Source organism: Centruroides vittatus, unplaced genomic scaffold (assembly GCF_030686945.1).
Source record: "Centruroides vittatus isolate TY-2023 unplaced genomic scaffold, ASM3068694v2 contig_817, whole genome shotgun sequence".
NCBI classification, from domain to species: domain Eukaryota; kingdom Metazoa; phylum Arthropoda; class Arachnida; order Scorpiones; family Buthidae; genus Centruroides; species Centruroides vittatus.
The window spans coordinates 2191508-2217319 of NW_027122532.1; the positions used below are offsets into that span (position 1 = coordinate 2191508).

The 25812-nt window shown below is 42.4% G+C and overlaps 2 protein-coding genes across 5 annotated transcripts in view; both read left to right on the top strand.

Annotated features, from left to right (window-relative positions):
• On the top strand, positions 1-25234 carry LOC136982267 (uncharacterized). 4 transcript variants are annotated; one of them, XM_067278742.1, is made up of 7 exons: positions 1-461; positions 19928-20237; positions 21316-21585; positions 24408-24518; positions 24580-24692; positions 24763-24906; positions 24992-25234. In XM_067278742.1, the coding sequence occupies exons 3-7, from the start codon at positions 21336-21338 to the stop codon at positions 24995-24997; spliced, it is 624 nt and encodes a 207-aa protein (XP_067134843.1). In that variant the 5' UTR covers positions 1-461; positions 19928-20237; positions 21316-21335; the 3' UTR covers positions 24998-25234. The 4 variants fall into 4 exon arrangements, with proteins under 4 accessions (XP_067134843.1, XP_067134842.1, XP_067134844.1 ...); XM_067278741.1 differs by lacking the exon at positions 1-461 and adding an exon at positions 18290-18371; XM_067278743.1 differs by lacking the exon at positions 1-461 and having other exon boundaries at positions 19840-20237.
• LOC136982263 (protein bride of sevenless-like) overlaps positions 24995-25812 on the top strand; it is a 3052-nt gene continuing 2234 nt past the window's right edge. The window contains exon 1 of the mRNA XM_067278736.1: positions 24995-25544. Within this exon, the coding sequence (XP_067134837.1) occupies positions 25140-25544 (405 nt within the window). The 5' untranslated portion in view covers positions 24995-25139. The remainder of the gene's footprint in view (positions 25545-25812) is intronic.

The window sequence follows — 25812 nt, forward strand, 5'->3', positions numbered from 1 at the left end:
ACTGTCGTCTTCGTCAATTTCGTTTGTTTATTTCCGAGTGTTTCGAAGCGACGTAAAACAATTCGAAGGTCATATGCCTCGTGGAAACTGAACTGTTCAATTATTACACGGATGAGAAAACCACGATACGCAGCGATGCGCGTGCTTTCGCAGAAAAACGTAACGAGCAGGTAATAATGCGAATACGTTGACATTTTAAGATTCTTTTCGAGCCCCAAACAGAAGAAATGAAGAAATTTCTTGGTATGTGTCGTGAATATTGTTAGATTTACACCACGCGAAGCGGAAGAAATAAGGATGTTGACAAAGTGAAGGGTAAATAATGGACGATCCTCGGGGACGTTTCGAAATCGTAAACAAACTACCTACTCGAAATTCATAGTAAGTTATGGAATCGCCATCCGAATGTCTAATCCAGGATGATCGATTTTGTGGATTAGTGTGGATGAAGGAGAACACTTGTGAGTAGTTCTTGCATTATATCATTATTTAATGTATTTGATAAAACTTCACATATTGTAATATCTGAAAGAACTTGTTAATGCCTGTCGACGGGGCACTGTGGATCTAGGAAAACTAAATTTTGGGGTTCCTATATTAAAAAATATATAGATTTTTATGATTTTTTGTAACTTTCTTTTATTTTATTCAATATGAAAATTTTTTTAAAAGCACTTATCTACATAAGTACACAAAGTTTGCAATAAATGTCTGTTACTCCTGTTTTATATTTTAATTCTTTATTTAAAAATTATCAAAAAAACGCATGTTTAACGTTTATAAAGGTGCATAATGTAGTTTGATATAGTTTGTATGCAATGAAATTAATGTAGTTATGTAAAAAAAAAAAAGACACGTTTGTTCCTGTGTTCCTAATTTTAGCATTCTAGATAATATCATTAGGTATTTAATACTTCATTAAAGTAAGAGTAAATGTACTATGCTCACACTGTTCAAAGATGCATTGTTTATTGAAAATAATCACTACACATAATAAAATCTAATGATGATTTGGCTTATAAATTATGAGAATAAATGCTCACCTTTAGTAAGCAATATTGAACAGATAACAGGAGAGACTTTTTTTATTATTAGCAGTTACTACTCTGTTCAAATCAATACGTCGTGGCGGCTGTCTAAACTAGCCTGTAGATGACTTCAGTTCTGTCAATAATGGATCGTCCAGCATAGATGGAAGATGAATGAATTTTTTAATACTTAAGTACAAAATATATAATTGCAAATATATGAATAGTTTGAGTTTTTTTCTGTAATGTATGGATGTTAGTGTGTGGGGGCACGATTTCTTCACTCACTTTAAAGCTTCGGAACTCCTGTGCCTTTTGTCGAAAATTTCTGAACTTTGGCAGGGAGATTTGTGCGCTAGGGATAAATATTTCTGTAAATTTTCAAGAAAATCGAATCATTGATTCGGAAGATATTAAGGTGTGGCGGTCCTATCTCAAAAAGCTTCGAGTTACGATTTTTTTTACTCGTACCAATTTTTAATTTAACAAATAAAAACTCGTCTCTACCTTGAAAATTAGGCCATTTGCCTTTTTATTATAATTGATAATAAGTTACATAAGTTATTTTTTAAAATAAAAACTCGTAACAAATGGCGCCACAATTTTTTTTAAACTTTGCTAATATCTTTCTTAAACATTTTTCGCAGGGAAAGTTAAGCAACTCGTTGCTGGATTTTTACTTATGTATACGTTACAGTCAAAACCCGTTTTTAGAACGCGTTTTAACTAGTTGAAACTAGTTTATACTGGATGTCTTTGTTAAAACCCGTTTTGTCTAGTTAAAACTAGTTTTAACTCATTCATTTTTGACTAGCATTAAATTCTAGTTTTAACTAGACGAAACGGGTTTTAACAAAGACATCCAGTATAAACTAGTTTCAACTAGTTAAAACGCGTTCTAAAAACGGGTTTTGACTGTAACGTATACATAAGTAAAAATCCAGCAACGAGTTGCGGAAGCGATTGTCATTTCTACCCAATGGGGGAGGTAATAATAATCGCACGATACCGCAGTGTGAATTGTAACGGCGACCGCTACAGTGGATTATCGAGAGATTTTCTTTTTAGATATTGTAGGCGAATGTTTTTTAAACCGGTGATATATAATTAAAATGTTTGTAATGGGACTTGTATTAATTTAGGCCCGTTTATAACGTAATAATCTTCGTAGTACTGCGCGGTGCGGGTAAAAATAAATCTCGAACGGATCAGTTCGTAAACCGGTACATTTATACATTTTTAAAACTGTTTTCTAAAATTATTTTAGATACGTTTTAAATTGTGGATTGTAATTAATGTCGATTTCTCCGCCAATTTGTCCGGGTTGGTTTCGAGAATTTTTCTTTTGTAATAAAGTCTTAGGCTTTTTGTGCCATTTCAACTGTATATAAACGTAATATTTGTTGTTGTAGATATTTATATATTTTTATGTACGACTGACGAGTCTCGTCTACCGAAACGCGTACCGGTAATAAAGTTGCGTTCTGATGATAAAAGTGTCATTTTGACGTTACCGGTAGCAGTGTGATTAGTCTGGTATCTCTACCGTAGTATAAGAGATATTACTTTCAACAATTTTCGAGACGGGAAGCTCTTTTATAATCAAAAAAGGCAAAGAAAATTCCTCGGATGTGTGTCGGCGTCTATTTCGCTTAATTAATATCTCAAAATGGGGAAATTTCAGATTAAGAAAGGAAATTTGGCACGATGGCTCGTATACGAGGGACATCGACGCTATTAAATTTTGGCGGTAAAAGGTGGAGGGGTGAGGAGATAGAGAGGGTCGCGAATCTCGACTTTATAATAACGAATAAAATCTTCATTTTTAAACTTTCATAAAATTCACCCCTACCCTCAAAATTATGCTTTTTGCCACTTTAAAGTTAGTAAGAATATAAAAAGTTCTAACAAAATCTGGTAACGGATGGCGCCGCACCAATTTTAGTTTTTTTTGTTTAATAATGTAAAAAAGTTTCTTTTTAAAATAAAAATTCCTAACGGATGGAAAATTTATGCAACTCTCGTTGCTAGATTTTTTAAAAATTTTAGCCACACGCTACTTACCGGAATTATCGCGTTCGCCAGTGACGAACAAAACTGATGGCTCCTTTGTGCTAGTGTTAAGCGTTAACTCCACCCGAGTTAAAAACCGATTTCTTGCCCGTTAATGTTTCGGAACAGTGCTTAATTAATTCGAAGCGCTTTAATTGCTAAATTCGTAACGATTTAACAATAACAACGTTTCGTTTTATGACTCAAAAGTGTCAATATTACACGTGTCACTTACGTACGACGTTTTGTTTCTAGAATTAACGAATTTAAAAATTCGAGTTCGTTTACCTTCGGTAGGTCGACTCTTTACACGCTGCGTCCGTTCTTTAAGACCCGCGTAAGATGTCCGGGTTTTTTCCCTTTGTACGAAAGCTGATAAAAGTTAGTAAAATAGTTATTAACAAAAGTAATTTTTGCACGTCTACTGCATAAAAATCGAGCAAAATAACAGACGCGGAGTAATTAAAGATATTTGGCAAAATTGAAAATTAGACACAATTTCGAGCTTAAAGTATCGACAATCGCTTCGTTGTTTCGATAAAACTGTACGATAATTAACCTCGAAAACGGACACCTCGAACGAAAAGCCGCTTTCGATTGACCGACGGCGCTGTTTACTAACCGAAATAGCGAACTACGTAACGCCAATTACACCCATTCCGAATTTAGAAGCGTTTTTACCGACTTAAAATTTAAAAAGAGGAAAAAATTTAACTTAAACAGACTTTTCGTTGCAAATAAAAAACAAAAAAAACAAAATTGGATACAATGCTACCATTTCCTGCTACCGAAATAGAACCGAGAGTAATTAACTCTTGAAAAAGAAAATTTATTGACGAACTAAAAGCAATTTTTTGTTTCTTTTTAATTTCAATTGTCGACTGTATATTTAAGATTTTCCTACCTTACAAATATATTTCATCGGGGGCGAATCCCGACCAAAATTCCTAGGCATGCCGAAAGTTATAATAAGAATAATAGGCCTCTCTAGCACTAAACGATAGGCAGAAACGTTAATTGATGCGAATAAAAAAGTGTGGACTATTATAAAGCCCATTATATTTACGCACGAAATATATGAAATCTATTATAATGAAAAAGTATTAAAAATTTATGACGATAATTCAAATTTTGTGGGCCCTCGACACTGGGGGCCGGGGCTTAATTTCTATCTCTATTAATCTCTTTGTAGATCCGCCCCGTACACAATACACGTACGCCGACTCGGTACCGCGAGCTCTCGATACAATCCGGCCGTGTTAAATGCTTCGAATGACGTCATGCGCGCGCACTTGTTTGCCGCGGGAAACCTCCACACCAGCGATCGATCGAGTTCCGGCAAGCGTGGCATTGACTTAAAACGACTGCCAACGTAAAAGCAAACACAAATGATAAAAGAGTTTACGCGTTAGAATAAATTATCATCGACACATTTGTTCTCGTACGAAAAGTATATTGACAGTCAAAACTTTCTCTTAAGCACGCGGCGCATGCTAAGCGAGCCCAGAGAATTCGCCCCTGCATTTCGTTTAACTGACTTTTGGGACACCGATCCGAACAGGCGATAATAATTTTTTAAATTTAGACGGTCGGACGGCCGAGCGGTTAAAGTGTCGGCTTACGGCTCGGGGGCCCGGAAATCAATCCGGACGAGTCGAAAAGCCCCGGGAAATTTTAGGGAGTGGTCCTTCCGAATACGTCGGGTACCGTTCCTCGCCACCCGGCCCCCGTTGCGGACTCGATCAAACCCACGACGGGCTCGATAAGAAAAAAACCCTCTTAGCGAGTCTTTTTTAATCGAGCGCGTCCATTTTTCTCGGACACGTCCCAAATTTTAGCCTTTTTTCTGGGTCTAGGAAGAATTTTCGAAGTATCGGGAAGAGCCTACATTTCAAGTATTCGTATATTTATCGAAAGTGGACATCCAATTAATTAAAGTGTAAATTAATGCATCGATTTACGACGCGCCATATATTACATACTAGTGTTTAAATAAAATTAAGTTGCTAGTAATGAAAAAAGCCAGTCACATTTTCTCCTAATATCCTTCGTTTCGAAGCATACTAGTAGCCGAGTGGATAAAACTGCCGAACATCGGTCGACCAACGAACGAGCCGACAGCCTGCGAAAAAATCCACAAAACTCCAGGCTAACACCTAAATAGGGACCAGTTTTTCGTAGGAAATCCTACCGGGAGGAATCTCCTCGGCAGATAGCTCATCGCGTCGCCTTATCCCACTAAACCCAACTTTCATTTCCGAGCAAAGCGTCCTCCGTTTTACTCCGAGCCACCTAACTACGGAGTACCTTTTTCCAGATAAGGTAGCGTGTTCCCGCTCGGAGAGCATTAAAGATTGGCTATTCGCTGGGCGCGAACCAAAGCGAACGAGAAAAGCGATGGCAAATTTTAAGCGGCCAGTCATTTACAAGCGAGAGAAACAAAATGGCTGCTTCCGATATTCTGTCGTTAACCACATTTGTTTATTTATCGAGAAAAAAGATATGGCAAAAAGAAAACGATGCCGGGTGGAAGGAAAGTTTCTATAGCTATCTCGTAAACAACCAGAACCACGTGACGACTAGCGGGGATACGATTGCCGGCTGGTCCACCGGCGGCCGAGCGGTCTTCGTTCCCCGAACCGAGGCCGGTCGATGGCTTGGCTAGTAAGGCCGTCCACCGATTCTCTCCGTCTATCGTACCCAGCGTATAGACGCTAGTCGATATTTTCTCCGCTCGTGGCGCTGACGATCGGTGACCGTTAGAGCCCTCGGGCTCTAGCGATCGTCCAGCGTCAGCGTTTCGGTACGGCGGAGTTTGGAGACGTCGTGGCGTTAAGTATTTTTCTCATTAATGCGGGACGAAAACTTTTGACAATCGAGAAACGAGCCGCCGCAAACGACGTTCCCTAGTTCGTGCAAAAGCCAAATAATAATACAGTATTTTCATACCTTTATTTTTATAAGACCGAGTATTATAAATAATAATAACCGAGTATTATTGGCACGGAAAATACAAACTTTTTCACACTAATACTATTTAATGGTCTCTTTTCGATTCTTAAAGACACCGGTAGTTAATCGTTAATTTAAATATTTTTTTTTACTCGAAAAGCACGCAAACTTAGCAAAACTAGATTACCTACAGTGTCTGCTGTAAAAAAATTTCACATTTTCGGACCATATATGATAATTTATTAAAATGCTGCGTATTAAACGTTATAAAATTATTACTTTTGTTAATTAAGACTAAGAATAAATATCGATATAACCTTTCGAAAAAATTTGCTTATTTTTTCGCAAAAGTAAGCGCATTTTTTTAGATTAGTAAAAAGTTTCGAAAAATTTTCGCGGAAATACGGTGACATCGAAGGCAAGAATTTATTATAATTAATATTGGAGAAGGACGTAGAACTGCCAACAAAAGCGACGTATATCGTTTTAAAGTCGAAATTAAAGTACGGCTATGGTAAAAGTAACATCGCTTCGGTTTACATCTCTAATATAAATAAGATTCTTTATAGAAAAAGCGGAAGTTTATTACGTAAAAAAAATTAAGTGCGCGCTGTTTTTGAATGAATTTTACAAACTGCGGAAAACAGAAATGTACTTAGCTTCCTCCTCGTCGGAAATTTACGATACGAATTAGACTTAATATTTACATTTAATTACGTTAGACTTTTAATATTTTTCTAGAAGCGGGCTTACGGTCCGAGTACTTTTTCCACAGTTTGACTTAATTGTCCGGTCCTATCGGTTAGTAAAGGGCTAACAAACTTTGTCGCTATAATATTGCGCGGGCGATTACTGTGATTTGAACGCGCACCGTCGGTGTTAGCCTTACACCGCGGTACGGGGCAATTTTTCGAGTATGGCAAAATGACCTTTATCGGCTTAACTTTCGAACTAGCCCGACAAGGACTCGCGTATGTCGTTACATCGTCAAAAAATCTGTAAGAATTCTAATCACTCCCACCAACGCCGGTCTCGGATAACGAAGCCGTCCTCTATCTCGGTTCGATATTAAGCCAAAAAGAGCTCCGTTACTTGCGGGATGGTCGAGGATTTCGAGGCACTCGTAGCGCGTAACCTTCTCTTCGAGAACTCTAAATAACCACCGATAACTACCAGAGAAGAATTTTCAATTGTACGGGGAACACTGCAGTCTCGCGTAACAGATTGCAATTTTTACAAAATAGACAGTCCGTAAATTGCACGATTCTTCGCTATCTTTAACATTATAATTGGTTTCCGTCGTAACGGGTAACGACTTCGAGGAGGAAGAAGAGCGTGGTGCATTTCCATTCTGCGCAGCCCGTAAGATACCAACTTTTAAAATCATTTGCGTCGCAAGAGATGCCGATCGTGCATCTAAGTTGTCGTTTCCTCCATTAAACTGACGAATGCGGCTAAAAAAATGACTCGATTGGATCGCTGTTAAACCTCTCGTCAAAACATATCTGAATTTGACGGTATTCGGCAAATACTTTACAACATCGACTGTGCCGAGTGTCGTCGGATAGAGAGCTACGCGACGAATGTATATACCGAGCTGCTGTCGAAGAGAAAGTCCCGTCAACCGTGTATAACTCGCGAATAAATATAACCATATACAAATATAACTATAATTATCACAATTTCACAAAATAGCTATACCTGCGCACAAAAGTACAAAACGACCAATTCTTGTTCTTGTTCTTGTTCTTGTTCGTGGGTTTATGTTGGAAGGTATGGCCGTTGTCGGCTTTTCTTCCGATGCGCCGCCTGGTGGTTAGGCGAAGCGGCCGGTCTTATATATGTACCGCTCAAGGGCTGAGATGTAGTGGCTCGGGTCTAAACCCGCGTGTGGCCAGTAAAGTTGGCTGAGGTGGCGAGTCTGGTTCAGGTCCAAAGAAAGGGCTTGGCCCAACTCCCGACGGGCCTCGTTGTACGCCGGACACACCAGCCAAAAATGATCGGGGGATTCCTCCTGCCCGCAGTGCTGGCAGTCCGGTGAGCGGCTAAGGTGACGAGAAAAAAGGAAAGATTGAAGAGGCGCCGTATTAGTACGTAACCTCGCCAAAAGCGATTCCGCACGGCGCGAGGAGGCCAGATGGTAGGGCCAAGGAGAGAACGGCCGGAGGTGCTCCCTCCCCTTGTGCCGGAGAGCAGCCGACCAATTGTCGGTGAGGGCGAGCACGATCTTGTCCCTGTTGAACCGACGTAGGTCTCTCGGGGTAAGGGAATGGCGCCAGGAACCAGTAAGATCGGTGTGACTGGCTGCCCTATCGGCCGCTTCGTTAATCTGAATGCCCGAATGTCCTGGGATCCAAACGAGGTCCAGGGGGGCGGGGAACCTGCTGACAATAGATGCAATGTCTGAGATAATGGCCGTCGATGAGAAAGAGACGTTCGTAATTGCCTGCAGGACAGAGCGGCTGTCTGAAAAAATTACGGTCGGACGATTATATTGAGAGGCGATCATCAGTGCTCGCTGAATCCCAATAGCCTCTGCCGTGAAAACGCTGCAGGCGTCGTGGAGACGCCAAGTCTCCCGGATACCCTCGCTAGGAATGACGATGCCGATCTGCGTCCTGAGAGTAGTTTTCGATGCATCAGTACCGATGCAGAACCTGTCGTACCAAAGTTTAGCGTGGAGCTCAGAGTAAAGGCTTTTCAAGCCCTCGGCGTGATCCGCACCCGCTACGGACCACTCGTTGAGGTGGACCTTGGGCCGGATCTGATCTGCACACGGAGGGAGGAAATTCTGGCGGTAAAGGCTGGCGACCGGGAGACTCTCCTTAGCGAAATGGGTAAAGACCCGGGCGACGTAAGGAGACTGAAAGCGGCGCCAATGGTGAGAGGCCAGACTGGGAGCCGCCTGGAAAAGGTGGAACAGAGGGCTTGATGAACCCCGAGATAAGTGTGTTACCGCATGCATTATCGCTCTGTGGCGAAGACGAAGCTGAAGCGGGATATACCCGGATTCCGTATAGAGAGAGATCAGGGGAGTCGATTTGGGGACCCCCAGCGCGGTACGAAGGGCCTCGTGTAAAGGGCGCTCCATACGGCTAATGCTGGAGGGCGGAGCCCCCTCCAGGAGCGGGGCGCCAAATTCCGCCATTGGGCGAAGCACCGAGTAGACAAGGTGCAAGAGGTCGGCGGTCCGAGCCCCATTTCGGCGGGAGGCAAAGTATTTTAAGTAGGAGCAGGACCGCGTTAGTTTGGTCCGGAGAAATTGGGCATGGTTGTCCCAAGTGAAAGTATGTGAGAGTTGGAGGCCCAAGACTCGGACTACCCTTTGCTGGGGGATGGTCCCCGAACTGAGGGTGAAAGATAAAGGTGAGCGATTGGTTTTAGCCGAAAAATCGATGGATGCGCTCTTGGTTGCAGAAAAGGACATGCTCCACCCCGACGCCCAATGTTCCAAGTGGTCTAGAGCTTGTTGGGCGCGGGCGTGGGCCTTGGTAGGGCTCGAGCTAGCTGAGAGAAGAAAGATGTCATCGGCATATACTATCACCGAAACATCCGGTGGAATAGCCCTCCAGAGATCGGCCATATATAAGGTAAACAGGAGGGGGGCCAGTACACTCCCCTGAGGGATGCCTTGCCGGAACGGGTGGGGATGGGAGAGGATTCCACGCCAGCGAACCTGGAATTGGCGGTCTAGCAGAAACGATCTAAGCCAAGAAAGAAACCTGCCCCCAATGCCATAAGTCCGGATCTTGGCCAGGAGGCCCTGCTGGTTGACCGAGTCGTAGGCCCCCTCCAAGTCGAGAGCCAACAAAAAGACCCACTTCCGTTGGGCCCGAGCCACTGCGACCTGATGGTGAAGGAGGAGCAAAGCTTCCTCGGCGCCCCGATAGGGCAGGAACCCAAAGTGGTGTGGGTGGAAGAAGGTGGAATTAGCCGCAGAAATATGGAAACGGTGCAGAACCATTCGTTCGAATAGTTTGGCCATGTGGGAAGTGAGAGAAATTGGCCGGTAGGAGGCGCAATTAGTCGCCGGGCGACCCGGTTTACGAATAGGAATAATATGGGCTAACTTCCACTCCTGGGGGCATGTCCCCGCCAACCATGCTCTGTTCAAGGCGGCCAGGAGGGCTGCAAGGCCAGACGGAGGGAGTGCACGAATGGCCTGGGCCTGGATGCGGTCCGGGCCCGGAGTGGTTGGGCGAAGGCCCCGAAGGGCCCGAAGCAACTCCGCTGGACGGAACGGGCCGTCCTCTAGGGTTAGCTGATCGTTGTGGTTCGCTGTGATTGGGGCGAAAGCGCCCGAAGGGCGGTTCCGACCAAAATAGGCGGCCAGCGCCTCGGCTTGCTGGGCTGGCGAAGTGATATCTTCCGTCGTACGCAGAATGAGGTGAGACGTTGGCGCGTCCGCGGGCGTGCGGAGGCGGCGAAAAATCCTATAGATCGTGGACGGAGAAGGAGGGGAGGAGCAGAGACGGCCCCACCACTCCCGACGCGCTTGTCGGGATTGCCGGCGGAGAAGGGCGCTGAGTCGTTTGTAGCGAGTCCAAAGAGCCAAGGAGGCAGATTGGCGGGCTTTACGAAAGGCCCTTCGTTTCTTAGCCCGAAGGAGGCTACAAGCCGGAGTCCACCAAGGTGGGGACCCAGGGGGAGGAGGGGCGCGCCACACCGAACAGTCCTCTACCGACTGCCGAAGCAGGCCGGCGAACTGGGAGTACGAAGGGGGGCGGTGGGCCAGTGAAGAGATGGAGTTCTCGAACCGGGTGGGGAAGTCGGACCAGTCAGTACTACAGCGAAAGCGTACCCGAGGCCCCTGCCGGGGTGCTAGAGCAGTAATGGAAAGGGAGACTGGGGCATGATCGCTTGATAGAGTGTCTGAGAGGACGTTCCAAGTAGTCGAGCCGAGCAAGTCCGGAGAGCAAAATGATAAGTCGAGGGCTGAAGCGCTAGAGGCACTGAACCGGGTAGGAACCCCCGAGTTCAGGCAACAAAGGTCTGCTGTGGAAAACCAATCGAAGAGTGCGCGTCCCGCCGTGTCGGGGTGGGTGCAGCCATCATCCCAGTAAGGATGATGCGCGTTCCAATCGCCGCAGATGATCCGAGGGCGAAAACCGTCCCGAAGCAAAGCGTCAAGATCCATATCCGGCTGAACACCTTGAGGGGCGTAGACGTTCACGAGGGAAAAAGGGCCCCCCGGGAGAAAGATCCTGAGCTCCTGGGTCTCCAGGCCCGCGATTCCTGGGGCGGCCGGAAGGAGGCGCGCGGGAATGGCCGTAGCCACCGCCGCTAAAAGACCGCCGCCGCGGGAATTGGGACGGTCACACCGGAAAATGGTGAACCCAGGGAGGGAGAAGGAGGCTGACGGGACAAGCCAAGTCTCCTGGATTAAAAGGACGTCTACCCCGCGGAGCCATGGTTCCGCCAAAAGAAGGTCCTTTTTAGCGCGTAAGCCTTGGGCGTTCCAGTGAACGATGCGAAGGGCCGAGTTGAATTGGGCCGGACTAGGCATTATGTGCCGATTGCGCTGACTGACGGTGGCGAAGTTTTACCTTTTCCGCCGGGTTGGCAGAGCCAAAGTCTTCCAACGATACTGTCCGGGTTGGACCAGGCGGGAAGGAAAGGTCCATGTCCGATGCTGGACCGTCTGAGTCGGAAGTAGCCTTTGGGGCTGCCTTCCTCTGTTTATTTCCTTTTTTCTTTCTAGGCGGGCCAGAGAGCGTAGGGCGTTCCTCCCGCTGCGGCGGACGTTTTTGAGCCTGGGAGGTAGGTAATTGTTGGGGTTGCGACGAGATGTTTTCGGGGAGAAGGAGTTCCGATTCCCTGGTGGGAGGGGTAGACCGAAATTCAGATCTAATTTGTCGGAGTTCAGTCCGTAGCGAGTCAATAGCCGCTTCCAGCCGGGCGATTCGCCGGGTCAAGGATTGGTGGTCCGGGCCCCGTGCTGAGTCGGCCTGATGGGTAGACTCTACCCTACCGCTGGGACCACTCTTGGCCTCCGGAACCTGGAGAGGTTTAGGCTTTGCCGCCACCTGGGCATAGGATGATTGCTCCGACGGCCGGAGACGCTTAGCCTCCGCATGCGAACAGCGGTGGATAACACTCAATTTGAGTAGCCGCGCTTCCGAGAGGTATGCCGGGCAGTTGGGCGAGTCCGCTCGGTGAGGGCCCCCGCAGCGAACGCACTTCTCCGCCGGGCGCGAGCACCCCGTGGAGTCGTGGTCCTCCCCGCAGTTTAGGCAACGACGGCGCCCACGGCAAGAAGCCGGAGCGTGGCCGAAAGTAAGGCAGCGCCCACAGAATCTGGGCTTAGGATAGAAGCGCTCGCAGCGAAACCGTTGATAGTACAGTTTCACCGACTCGATCGGGTCCGCACTGGCAATGGAGAAGTAAACCGTCGTACTAGGGGTCACCTCTGCCCGGTCGTTGAGTTTCCGCGTGAAGCGGCGCACCTCGACGACAGGCAACATGGCCTCCGTGAGCATTTCGTAAATCTCGGACGCGGTTAGCGAGACATCCACTCCTCTCAAGAGATACGCCGTTTGGGAGCATTCCGGGGCCAACCTGCCCCACACCGACAAATCCCCAAGAGACGTCAGGGCGAGAGCCGTTTGGGCGGTGGAGAAGTCCCTTGTTTTCAACAGAAGAAGCCCACTTCTGGAATAACGAACGTCCTCGATGAGCTCCGGGCGTGGGAATCGCGTCCGGAGTGCGGCGTGTAGCTCGGCCGGACGTAAACGACGAAGGGGGCCCTGGCCCTCCAGGAAGATCGTGAACAAGAAGTCCGATGGGAGGGACGGCCGAATAGAGCGGAGTTTATCCGCCTCCGCGAAAGGAGCCAAAAACCGCAGTCCCGAGAGATCGGGGCCCCCCGGGCCCGACTCCGGGGACCGGGGGCGAATGCGCGGGGGCGAGGACGCCTCCGAAGCCATGGAGCAGTCCACACCGGATAGGCCCGTGAATCGCGCTCCTACCTGGGAGAAAGCTGGGAAATACTTTAATTCCGGAAATCCTTTTTCGATGCTGAAGTAGCCACTCGGGGCACCAGCCACCAGGAAGTAATCTCTGCCTGGGAATGAGCAAAAACCGAACAGTCGAAAAGCCACCAAAAAACTTTACACTCCCAAAAACCAAAATATGAGAGAAACCAAAAAGCACAAGTCTAGCACTCGAATCTTCTGACAATTCGAAAGTCGCGCCAAAACCTGTACGCCATATTGGATCTATCTCCACATTCCTTGTCGAAAATCAAACGACCAATTCGCCGAACGCGCGAGTCTCGCCGTTAACTAGCGCTAAATTCTTTCGCAGCGGCGAAGAATGGAAACGGTGCGAATACGGCAATTTTCCTTACGGCGGACGGCCTTACTAGCGAAGCCATCGACTGGCCTTGCCCGAACACCGGGAGTTCGGTCGCGAGTTCGCGTCTCTCCGGGAGGGACTGGCCACGTGGAGTTTTCCGGGTAACGCCTAAATAGAAGCCGGTTTCCCTTAAAACGACCTCCCGGAAGGTATCCCCTAGGCGGATCGCCCGAGTGTGGCGTTGCCATAACTTAACAAAAACGATCGATGGCGAAATTTTTTCGCTAGAGAAAAAATCTGGACAGTTCCGCGCTTCGAAACGATTGGCGAAACGGTAAAATTCGCCAGAAACGACGTCGCGTCTGACGCGTTTTTCGCTTTCTCCGGCCAATCGCGTTGGCAGTGTGAACTAAGCTTAACTTATATAAAAGTAAATTAAATTATTTAAAACGACGGAGTCGGAATTCGCTAATCTTACTTAATTGTACCGCCAGCGAGTACGCGAAAATTTGAAATTCTCTCTCTTTTCCGACTTACGGAGGCCTAAAAATTTCTGAACTCTAAACCAGTTACTAAACGAAATAGAATTAGAAGTAAAGGTTAAAAAACATACCAGTTTTTCTTAGAGAGAAACACTTTTTTTATTACGTCACATTTACCCCTAAATGCATTTCGCCGGTACACCGGCCTCTTCGGTAGGGCTCCGAAATACGCGATACGATTCGATTTGCCAATCACGATAACTATCCATTACGATCTCTTCTTCTTCTTCCACAGTTTAATACGGAGATTATAGCCTTTGCGGCTCTTTCTTCGACCAAAGTTGCCGGTCGCTAAGCGAAACGACCGGCCAGGCTAATGTTTACGATCTCTTACTCCGCGTTTACAGTTTATATATCCGACAAGGTTTACCCGGCATTCCGCCGGTACCGCACCATTATTTAAATTTACAGTTACTTGGCGTAACAATCGCAAAATGTTCTTCAAATTTTCGTTTTACGGTATTTATTTCTTTATACGCAATTTTTACTTCGTTAACATTGGTTTGACAATTATTAACATTACGATGCAAAAATACCGGGGAAGTATCGACCTTTAAACGTACCGCGGCGAGATGTTCCGACAGTCCGACCTTCCGCTTCCGTTCGGTCTCTCCGACGTAAAAATTTGGGACTCCCCGCGTGCGTTGTAATCCGTGCACCACTCCCGCCTCCTCCGACGGATCCTTTTTTCCAATATATCCAATTTTTACCAGTTCGGATAGCTCCGATCCAAAAAACCGGGCTATCCGAACCGACGAAAATTGGATATATTGGAAATTTAATTAATTATAAATCTATTTCATTTAGTAAGTGGTTTAGAGTTCGGAAGTTTTTAGGCCTCCGTAAGTCGGAAAAGAAGGAAAATTCGAATTTTCGCCTACTCGCTGGCGGTACAATTAAGTAAGGTAAGCTCAACTCGTACGTCGATTTTAAGGGTTTGCGAGTTCGAATTTATTTTAAATTTATCTTACCCTAAAATGTACACATTTTTATAACGTATCTCTAGACGTATTTTTCGCAGATAAATAAATACGCGCGAAGAGTTATAAATACGACGGATGCGCGCCATTTATTTAAGAATTTAACGTTTTCCACCAACTCGTCCTTTAAGACGGCTCAAAAACAATTAAACGGATAATCGAAAGAACGAGTAACTTAACGTTTTAAACGAATAAAAATTTCACGTCGTAGACAAAATAAGTTCTTAATTAAAATTTAAGTAAAGAACGCGCCGAACCTAATTTACGTTTACGTCTAAGGGGCGCCCGTACGTCGGGTCGATTGGATCGCGTGCCTCTTTCGTCCGCGCCGCCCTTTTCCTAATCCCCGAGGGGAGAGGTCGATTTCGAGTATCGACGAACGACAGAAAATTTGCGACTATTCCGGAAATATAAAAAATTAACCGACTATATTTGTCTGGTCGTACGTCGACCGAGACTCGGCCTCAAAATCCAGGGACGTTCCTCGTTTTACCAGGCAGAGTTAGCTTCCGGACCGCGACCGGTGCCACCCGGCGGGAGCGCTCGTCCGATATGGAATCGGAGTTCGAAGTTTCTCGAATAACGTACGATACTTTAATAGCTCGCGCTCCCCCTTTCGTATAGTCTGCGGGCGACGTTGTTACGTATAGAAAATTTCTTTGGAATTTCGTAAAACCGGAAGATCGTAATTAAAGTATCTCTATTTAACGCTCGTCTAGCGGTACGAACGCGGCCAAATTCGAGGCGGCGACATTTCGGGACGCGCAAAAGACGATTAATGCCGACACCGACCACCGAGGCACATTTCGCGCCGCATACGGCCAACGATTTATTTCTTCGAGACCATCGAGTATAGCGATACCGTTCGACGCGGTCTACGTTCCGAAGGTGTAAAGCCCGAAGGCGACCGAGACCGTTCGATGGCTTCTCGCGTACGTCGCGATACCGTCTTTTCGGGCCGTCGAATTTTCGACGCGTTCCGCGTAAACCGCACTAGGGGTGTCGGCGACGGGGGCTTTTCTCGCTTTTAGAACAGCCGAATCACGCGCGAGCCGCGAATGGCGAACGCTCGCGCGGACCGGACAATTTCGAGGAAGTAACGAACTTAAAGCTTTAGAGTATCGTCGACCGCAAACGTCGCGATTCTCGTTTTATCTTTATCTTACCGACTACCCCTATTTTTTTAAGTTTCCCCGCAAATAGAATCGCTCTTCCGTCGCTCGCGGTTCAAAAAAATGCCAGAGCGGTACGTTTAGCGACTATATTTTTTTCTTTTTTACGCAAATGTCTTCCGAGTGTCCTAAAATGTCACCGTACGAAATTTGGACGTATTCTCATTGTCGAATATCTCTAGACAGAATTTAATTACGATCACCCGACGTATTCAAAACGATCGAAATTAAAATTTGATAGTCGATTCGAACGGAACGGAGATGGAAAATATCCACTTTCGAGGAGAATTATCGTAAAGAATTGATATTCGTTCTACTTTTTTTCGACAAACTATAGCCATTTATTACGAATTAAAGCCGATTACGTTCCGTATCACCGTACAAAATGCGAAGAAAACCCGAAAAACTCCACCCGGCCGGGCGCGAAGGCGCGACCGGTGTTCGGTTCTTTTATCCACTCCTAGGATAGAAAGATTAGACCTACAGCGCGCTAAACGTCGTTATTTTTACTCGCGGAGCGTTTTCGTAGCGAATCCATAAAATTTTGTCAATACCGAGTAGCGTAATTATCGTTTTCGAAATATATAGTCGACCTTCGAATAACGGCCACCGACGGAAAGCCGTGGTCGAGAGGTAGGCCGAAAATCGCGTAGGTGGTATAAATCGAAGGATAACTTAATTTATCGCTTTCGGAATTATAAAAAGAAAATCGCGAGATTAATTTTTGTACGCGGGTCCTCTAACGCGAGAGAACGGCCGAAAACGCGAGTACCGTAGATCGACCGTTTATCGTAAGCTAAGACCTAAGTTAAAACGCGTAGGGAAAGAAATAGCGCTTTGCCGGCCGTTAATAATTTTTAAAATTCCTTTTAAAAGTACTAAAACGTAGTTAATAGATTAGTCCCGGCGTTAAAACTTTGCGATTACCTCCGTGGCGGAAGACGCCGTTCCTTCTTTACGTATTTTAATCGAAGTAATCGGCGGGAAAAGTCGAGTCGCGGGCGCTTTTCGGGAGTTTCCGGACGTTCGAGAAGCGCGTCCGTATAAAAATTTTTGCCGTCGTCTTCGACGTTAAACGTAGTTAAGTCCTTTGTGTTTTTTAAAATAAACATTTATTTTTTTACTTTTACCATTCATTTTTATTATTATTTTATGCGAATTATTTTAAGGACGACGGCCGCCGTCCGGAGGTTAAAAATAGGATTTTTGTCGAAAAAGAAACGTTCCCGAAAAAAACGGCCACCGTTTACGGGTGGGGCCGGAAGTGTCGGTATAGCGTCGGCGTAGCGTGGCGTCGACTACTAAATATAAAGAGAAGCGGATCGACGTTGATTAACGACTCGCGCCATTCGTTTTGCTTTTATTTTTTATTATTCTTAATTACGTATTTGCCGCTTCCCCGCCAATCGGTACGACAAATATACGTAATCGACCGGGAAAAATAAATAAACCGTATTCGTTACGTACGCGTTTACGCGATTTTATGGCTAAAATCCGTTAGAAATTTCGTCGGCCTTTTTATAGAAGCCGTCTTCTACTCGCCGACGGATGCGACCAACGCGAAATTTAACTTATTTTTTTTAGTAAAAACGACGTGGCGACGAACGGAAAATATGTTTCGACGCGTCGCTTACGACGTAGCCCACTTTATAAGAATGTCGACCAGACGAAAATCTTTTTTTTCCGACGTTATATCGGAAACGCCATCCGAGAAATAAGTAATTACGAAAAGATCTCGCGTCTCGCTGCCGTCATTTTTGCACCGATTAACGGATTCGATTAGGCCAGATTTCCATACGTAATCCTAAACTATTTGTTAAGCTAGGCATTTAATATATTAGCGTTTTCGTGGTTAATAATTAGCCTACTTCGTTACCTACCTACGCCAGCGTATACCGACGTAAGAAGGTAACGAAGTAGTACGCTCGTGCAAGTAGGTAGCGAGGTACGTTAATTTTAACTAATCGTGTCACTAAAAAACGGACTGTTTACGAGAGGGCCGTATTATTATTATTATTATTATTATTTAATTTTTCTAACTGTCGGACGCTTAATACGTCATTTTTCACGCGATTTAAATAGTCGAGCGGTCGATCGGTAGAGACCGTCGAAGCTTAATAATAATTTAACGCGTCCGAAATGTTTTTATAGAGCCAAGTTTACGTCGTTAAATATTTTTTCGGTAAAAGTGGGCGTCGAGCCGAAAATGACGGAACTGCCGGCTTACGGCGTTCGCGTATTTATCGATGTCGGCGCGAAGTCGACGTCGCTTCGTCGTTATTTTTTAATGTCGAGATTCCTTACGCAAAACCGAGAAAAATTCCTTCCGGATAATCGACGTAGCTTCGAGTATGTCCGTTATTTTATTTATTTATTTTTTCTTTTATTAATAAATTATTTTGGGTCGGTATATTTATTCGAATTCGCTTACGTCCATTAAATGTTAATGATTATTTAAATAGCAAAATATTATACGCGGAGCCGGATCTATACGAGATATAAATTGGGGCTTCGTACCGTTATATCTATTATTTGGCGAAAGAGACGGGCCCTAAGCTATAGAACCCGTCCCTTTCGCTAAAGAGACAATATATAATCTATGTAATGGCGCGTAATAATTTCGCCAGCTTCCAGACAAATTCGAATTAGGGGGGCCCGCGTACGTTTTGACTTCGGACATTTTTCTTCCGGGGAATTTTTAGGGAGAAATAGTGTCTTATAAAAGATCGGTTTGGGGACCCCGAGCGATTGCCCTTTTTGCCCGTAGGATAATGCGCCGCCGATTCTATAGCTTATATTCTACGGCTCGGATCCGCGAGTCTACGTCCGGCTCCGCGCGTGTACGTAATTATGTAGGCGCATTTCCGTACGAAAAAACTTTGGTAACGCTTAATTTAATAACATTATTATTATTTTAAAAGAACTCCTAATAACTCGTATTTATCGATTATAAATTAACAAAGTTTCGCCCCGTACGAGTTCAATTTATCGATAATATTTTTAAACCCGTTGGGTTTTTATAACCTTACATTTGTAATTGTTATAGAATAATTAACGTACAATTTAAACACTTAACTGGTTTTTTACGACACGGTGAGATCCGAAATCGTTGGCTAAAGTTCTAGCGATGGAGCAAAACATTGTCTATCGTTTACATCCAATTTATACTCGTCAATTTACCGAATATTCGTCATCCGGTCGTTTACCGGATCGCTAATTTAAGTCGGTTCTTTTCTCTCCTCGCAATTAGTCTACGAGAAAAATTACTCTCGTCCGATATAGCTCTCTCTCTCTCTTATATATATATATTACAGAATAAATATGCGCGAGAAGGCCACCAGAAAGAGTTTCGCCTATCCGATAAAACATTAAAAAATAACATTTTTATAACTCGAGCTTAGAATAATAATACACTCATCGAAGCCGTCGAGGACTAAGCCATTAAACGAGGCGAAAACAATCAAAAATAGCCATAGGAAATTAGTGTAAAGTCGACCGGACGGAAGCGACGCGAAAGATAAGAGACGGAATGATTTAACATAAAAAAGCCGAAATTATTTATTAATAAAAGCTTACATTTTCGATCCAATGTGGTTGCTAAACGCGATACTGCTCCCTCGGTATCGAGTTTTCCCGAAGAAATTCTAGCGGGTGTTTATCGACGGGTGAATTTTTATTTTCGTCGAACTCGGACGAATCTCCCGTTCCCACTCGAAAATCGTTTACAATCTTTAATAATTTACAACCCGCGAAAAAAAAGGAAATATCTACATTAAATTCTGCACTGTTTATTTGACTAAATAAGGGATTAATTCGACGGCTTATCGGTTTACGCTTCTTAAATTTAATGGGACGGAGGTTGAAGTTGAAATCTTAAATCACTCGTTTTTCTTTTATGCGTTTAGTTATAGGTAAATGATTAAAGTGGCCGTCCCGGTGAAAATCGGCCGTCCTCTCGAAGCCAAAGGCACGTTTTTAATTCGTAAAAATAACTCGGCCACTGTTAAAGAAGAAAATTATCCCGTCACTTCCGCGAAGAACAGATAACGAGAAGCATTAAGTATCGTCGGAACCAACCGCTGTACGTTGGAAGTGTAGCGATAGTCACCGACGAAGTATAGGAGCTCCGACCAGACGAGGAGGGGATCCGTTATGTCCTCGTCTTTCCAGGCTGTCGCTGTGTTCCCAACGAAATAACCCTCTCGGCATTTTCAGGTAAACTAAATCGTTGTTACGTATTAGTGTTTAATAACGTCGTTTAACGTTACGTCTGTACGTTCGTCGTATCGTTAGTTACGATCAACTGCGCGACACTTAAAATTAGTTGTTAATATCCGTTAAAACTCGATTTTAAAACGAAGAAAACTCTTGGAAATTAATCCTATTTCTAGATATTTTCGTCTTCTCCAGTCTGTAGTTTATTTTTTAGAAATGTTTAAATAATTTCTATTAATTATTTAATAAGTAAAATATGCAAAAAAAACTTTTTTTTTTCTAACGCACAAGAAATGCGAGTGTGAATAATTTATAACAAATGTTTATTAAGTTCCTTGTAATGGCTTTACGTAATGGCTTTCCCTGCGATGGGGCCTGTTAATAATTAATACACGTTATTAATTGTTGTGTTCGAGAGTTTAATTAATGTTATGTTTTTCTATCTTTTACAATTGCCCCTCTGTTAAAATTTCTTTCAATTCTCCCTTTAAAGCCGATGAATATACAGATTTCTCTACTAGTTTCGTACTCTATGGTATATATATATATATATATTAAAAAAACAAACAAAACGTGATTTTTATGTTTACAGAGCAAAAATGAATTTAAGAACGTCAGATTTGTGCCTGTAATACTCCAACAAAACTGAGTTTTTACGCTATTATCGGCCTTAGTATCGATGTCGTCGTGATCTATTTATCATCATAAATGTGATAAAATGAAATTATTGACTAATACGCGCCTTTAATTTCACTTATATCTTCTATAATCAGATCAGACGCGTACAAAAAATATACGTATTTTTTTGTACACTAGTTATAAATCTCTTACCTCCTACGAGTCGGGAGCGAAAAGTAAAATCCTTCCATTTTTTTAAATGCGAGTTTATATGGATTTTACGATCGGCACTTTCTTAAAATAACACAGTTTTAATCGGAGTGTTATCGAATGTTTATATTATTCGGATTATAAAATATGATAATGTAAGCCGATTTTTGTTTTTATATACTGTATATATTTAGTTTATATAAAAAGATGTCGAATGATCGAGTGGAATAAAATTTCTGCGAATTTTTAGGCACGCTGCTCTACTGGAAAATGGAAGCGGCCCTTTTGTTCCTCCTGGTGTTTTCGGTTTTGTGTTGTTCGGTTTTTTGTAACACATGCCAACCGACGGGGGACGCATACTTAAAGACGGAAGGCGATATTTTTCTGGTGGGTTTATTCGATCTTCATCGTGGACGTCATTGCCAATTAGTGAAGAAAGGAGGGCAACGGCAGATGCTGGCAGTTTCGACAGTCGTCGACTGGATTAATAACGGCACCATTTTCGATGACGTAAAAATTGGTACGACTGCAATTTAATTTTTTTTACTTTCTAATTATTGTATTGGTAAGTTAAATTAACTTTCGTAATGCGTGTTTATGTTTTGTAATGAGTTATAAATAGTTTAAATCTATAATTTTGTATTATATGTAGTGTGTAAAAAGGATACTACTCGACTTCGTAGACGATGTTCTAATTATTTCATTAATTCATTATGGGGGAGTGCCATTCGTCGCGAATTTTGACACGAACACTCGGATTCGGTTAAAATAATTCATCGCATTAGACCAATTTACAGCATTTATAATAAATTTCTACTATGAAATAATTAATTATATTATTCTACAATTATATTAATTACACATTTCGTAGTTATATATATATATATAATGCTTTGTTTCTCGTTGTAATCGTTTATTTTTTCACATTTTGCAGTTTTCTCTATCAAAATTATTATAAATCCTCGTTTAAAACTTATTTTCCTCAATTTCTTTTTTTACTTTACGATTTAGAAAAATTATTATTAAATCATTGTATCAAAATATTAATGAGTATAATTATACAGGGTGGCCCAAAAGTCAGTTAACCATTGTTAAAACTGAAATTGCTCTCTTACTTTGTAACGGAATGTATGAATTACATAACATTGTTACGTTTCGGACACGAGTGTACTGGAACACACAAAAACAAAGCGCGGTTAACTGGCTTTTGGTTAACCACGCGATATTATTATTAATTTTTATTGTATCTTGATTCGATTAAAACCGTTATACGAAGGCAGTTAAATCATTCAAACAATAGTTTTACAACATCAAACGGTTGATTATTCGTAAAGAAAAAAGAAAAATTATTTTTGACCATTTAAAGAGTGGCATTTGTGTTATGTTAATTCGACGGATATTATACATTCTTCCGTATGACGTAACAATACAAATTTTAACTAAGTTTAACGATCATTGTAAGATCAATGTCAGTGTGGTACTGGTTCGGGAAGCGAGTTAAAAAACTGGACATTAGAAGCAAAATATGTCTCCGATTTCCGGCTTTTTTCCCCTAAGAGAACAGGAAAACAGCATCGAATTATGTTCCTACGAGGCCCTAGGAACAATTTTGTTATAAGGCCCTTTACGTAACAGTGTTTATTTTACATTAAAAAGACAAAAAAATCGTCAGTTTGTGTATTATGCTACCGTTCTTGCCGGGGTGCGAAATATACAATTCATTAAATTTTTAGAGGCATATTATCATTTTGCTACGTAATTTTTAAGGCCCCATCGAGGCGACGAGGTCCTAGAAGCGCGCCTATCGTGTAATCCGCCACTATAGGAAAATAATAATAACTTATCGAAGATAAATAGAGGCTTAGTATTTACTCTAGTGCATAATCTTAGAATTTAATCAGAATATCACTTGGCAAAATCTTATTCTCGTCGCCTCAACAACAAGCGAGATCTTGTTTTCATAACCCGATACCGATTTAGGCCAATTAAAATGGATGCTTTTACACAATTTAATAATAGAAACTCGGAGTTTTTCGATTAAATTTCCTGTGTCACGTGTTACCTATCAGCTTCGCTTTTAATTCTCGAGGGCTGTCCCTTATAATTATATAATTTTTTAAAATATAATAATAATGATGATAAAAAAAAAGTTCAGTTCCTCGAATGTAATTTGATCTTTGTTAGACGAATATTGTCAGATGTGTTGTGACAGCTGCAGTGACATTGACGACAGTTTATTTGTACGAAGGAGGATTTCGGTTCTCTCATTGTTATTGTTTACTCCCCTCATCCTCATCTGTGCAGAGTTTAGTTTAATTTATAGTTTATTTATTACTGAAAAGTAGGAAATTATCTTTTAGAATAACACAGGAGGCCGATGTACACAGAAGAATTCGAGGAGTTTCGGCTGATTTAGAATGATAAAATCATTGCTCTTCTTCTCTTACATAATTAAATGCTAATTTAATTTGGATCGTGATTTATATTATAAACGTTCTAGAAAAGGGGGAAAAGATTCGATGCTTCGCTTCGTCTGGTGAAACGTTATCCTTTAACTCTCTACAAGGTCGAAGCAACAAGTATGCATAATTATGCAGATTATTGTAATTTCAACTGTGCCATAAGCTGAAAAATTCTTTGATGCGGACGGGGAAACGTTAATTTAAATATATAGGCCTATATATATATACGTTAAATTTAATATATTTTAATTAAAATGTGCCTAAATACTATTTATTAAAACGCTTTCTCTTATAGTTATTACAGTACAGAAACAGCATCGATGACTACATTCAAAACTACGTCGCCTTTGAAATTGGCACTAAATCGAGCGTGGCGCTAAAGCGTAGAACTTCAAACAACAGTAACCAATGTAAAAAATTTTCTATTTAATACTTACTGCAAAGATCCGTTTACAGTCGCTATAAGAGGGTGGCACTGTTTAAGAATCGCGCTATATCGAGGTTTGGACGTAATTAATTAGTATTGTTAACCGGCGAATTAACTGTGGTAATTAACGTCAGAACGAACATTTTACTACATTGCAAATTATTCATCATTTTACACAGAATAAATAATGACTATTTAAATTCAGAATATTTATTGTCAATGCGTAAGTAAATTTTACTCGCATCAGTCTATAACTCACTCCGTCCATTCATTTAATGGAATTCAAACTGTGATTATGGAGCTCAAGCCGCGAATACAATTATCGTGTTCGCACGCAGTGTCGGGTCACTTTTTCGTGAAAACATGGCTTAATTTACTTGTTTTTCTCTCGAAAAATTAACTCGAACATGTAAATAATTTAATAAAATGGGTAATTATTTGTTAATTTTTCAGGTTTGTTGTCTTTGGACACGTGTTCCGACGTCCAAACTACAACTAGACAAATAATACGTGGTTTGACAGAGACGAAGTTCTTAAATTCGTGCGAACAGCATCGTTTAATGGGTAGGTAAAATGTCAAATTCTTAGTCTTTTTGATGCAAATTTAATTAAAACTGAATTTCAGGATTTCTCGGACCTTCAAACAGCAGAATTCATAGAGAGATATCGAATTTCTTACGCCCTTTATCTGTTCCTTACGTCCCCATCGAGATCACGGAATTACATTCGGAAATTAGGGTAAAATTAATTTGTGGACACGTAAAAACGTTTTCGATTAAATAAAGTTTAACGCCTTTCCGTTTTCTAGGTGGTAGTTGAAATTTTGGCCCAATTCAGCTGGTTCAAAATCGCTCTCCTAAGCGTTAGTGAGGAACTGGAAAAGGATTTTTTACCAAGCTGCTGCCGATTCAAACATATGTGTAACAGTTTCGAGTATAACAACACACTCCAGGTATTGAATTTTGAAGATTTAACACGGTCGAGGAGCCGGATCACACGCTAAAACGCTCGTATCTTTTAAAATTTATTAATTGCAGGGATGATTACGATCATTTCTTCGAGGAAACCACAGAGAAATCAATAGACGTTATTGTTTTATTGGGTACAGAGTACGAGTTAGAAGAAGCTATACAATCGGCAAACTCCAACGTACAGAATAAGTTCTACTGGTTGGCAGCAGGATTGATGCGAGAGAATATCGAATTAAACCTGGATTCGTACAAGCCCGTAGTTAGATCTTTGCTAGTAGTCGAATCGTCCGAGATATTAAATAACGAAAAGTACGAGAACTTAATTAAGAAATTGGATAACGACGATTTATGCTTAGATTGCTACGCTTCTGATCCTTCGGTTCGTGCGGCCACGATGGCAGCTTTAAAGTACACTTGGGCAACGAAGAAGATCAAAGATGCCGAATGCCTGTCCGAAAATAAGAAGTGTCCGCACTTGAAAAGAATAATTAAAAAGCAATTAATCAAAAAATTGAATGGTAATTTTCGCGAAGAACTCGACGAACTGCCTTCTCAAACTGGAAATTCTACAATATGGTCTTACCAAGATACCAGCCAAAGCAACGCGATTTTTCATCAGGTAAGTTCAAATTATTTAAAATACGTAGTAAATATAAATACAAATACACTGTATATTAACTTACAGAATGCCCCATAAATTACAATCCGTAGTAAGCAATGTCTCAAAATATCAGATATTCTTTTACTTTAGATGGTAATACACCTATCCCTCGATTTACACGGGAGATAGGTTCCCGAGAAAAACGTGTAAATCGAATTTGTATCTTTTTGAATGTAAACCCGTGTAAATCGAAAAGTATGCAAAAAACACATAATTTCGTTGTTTA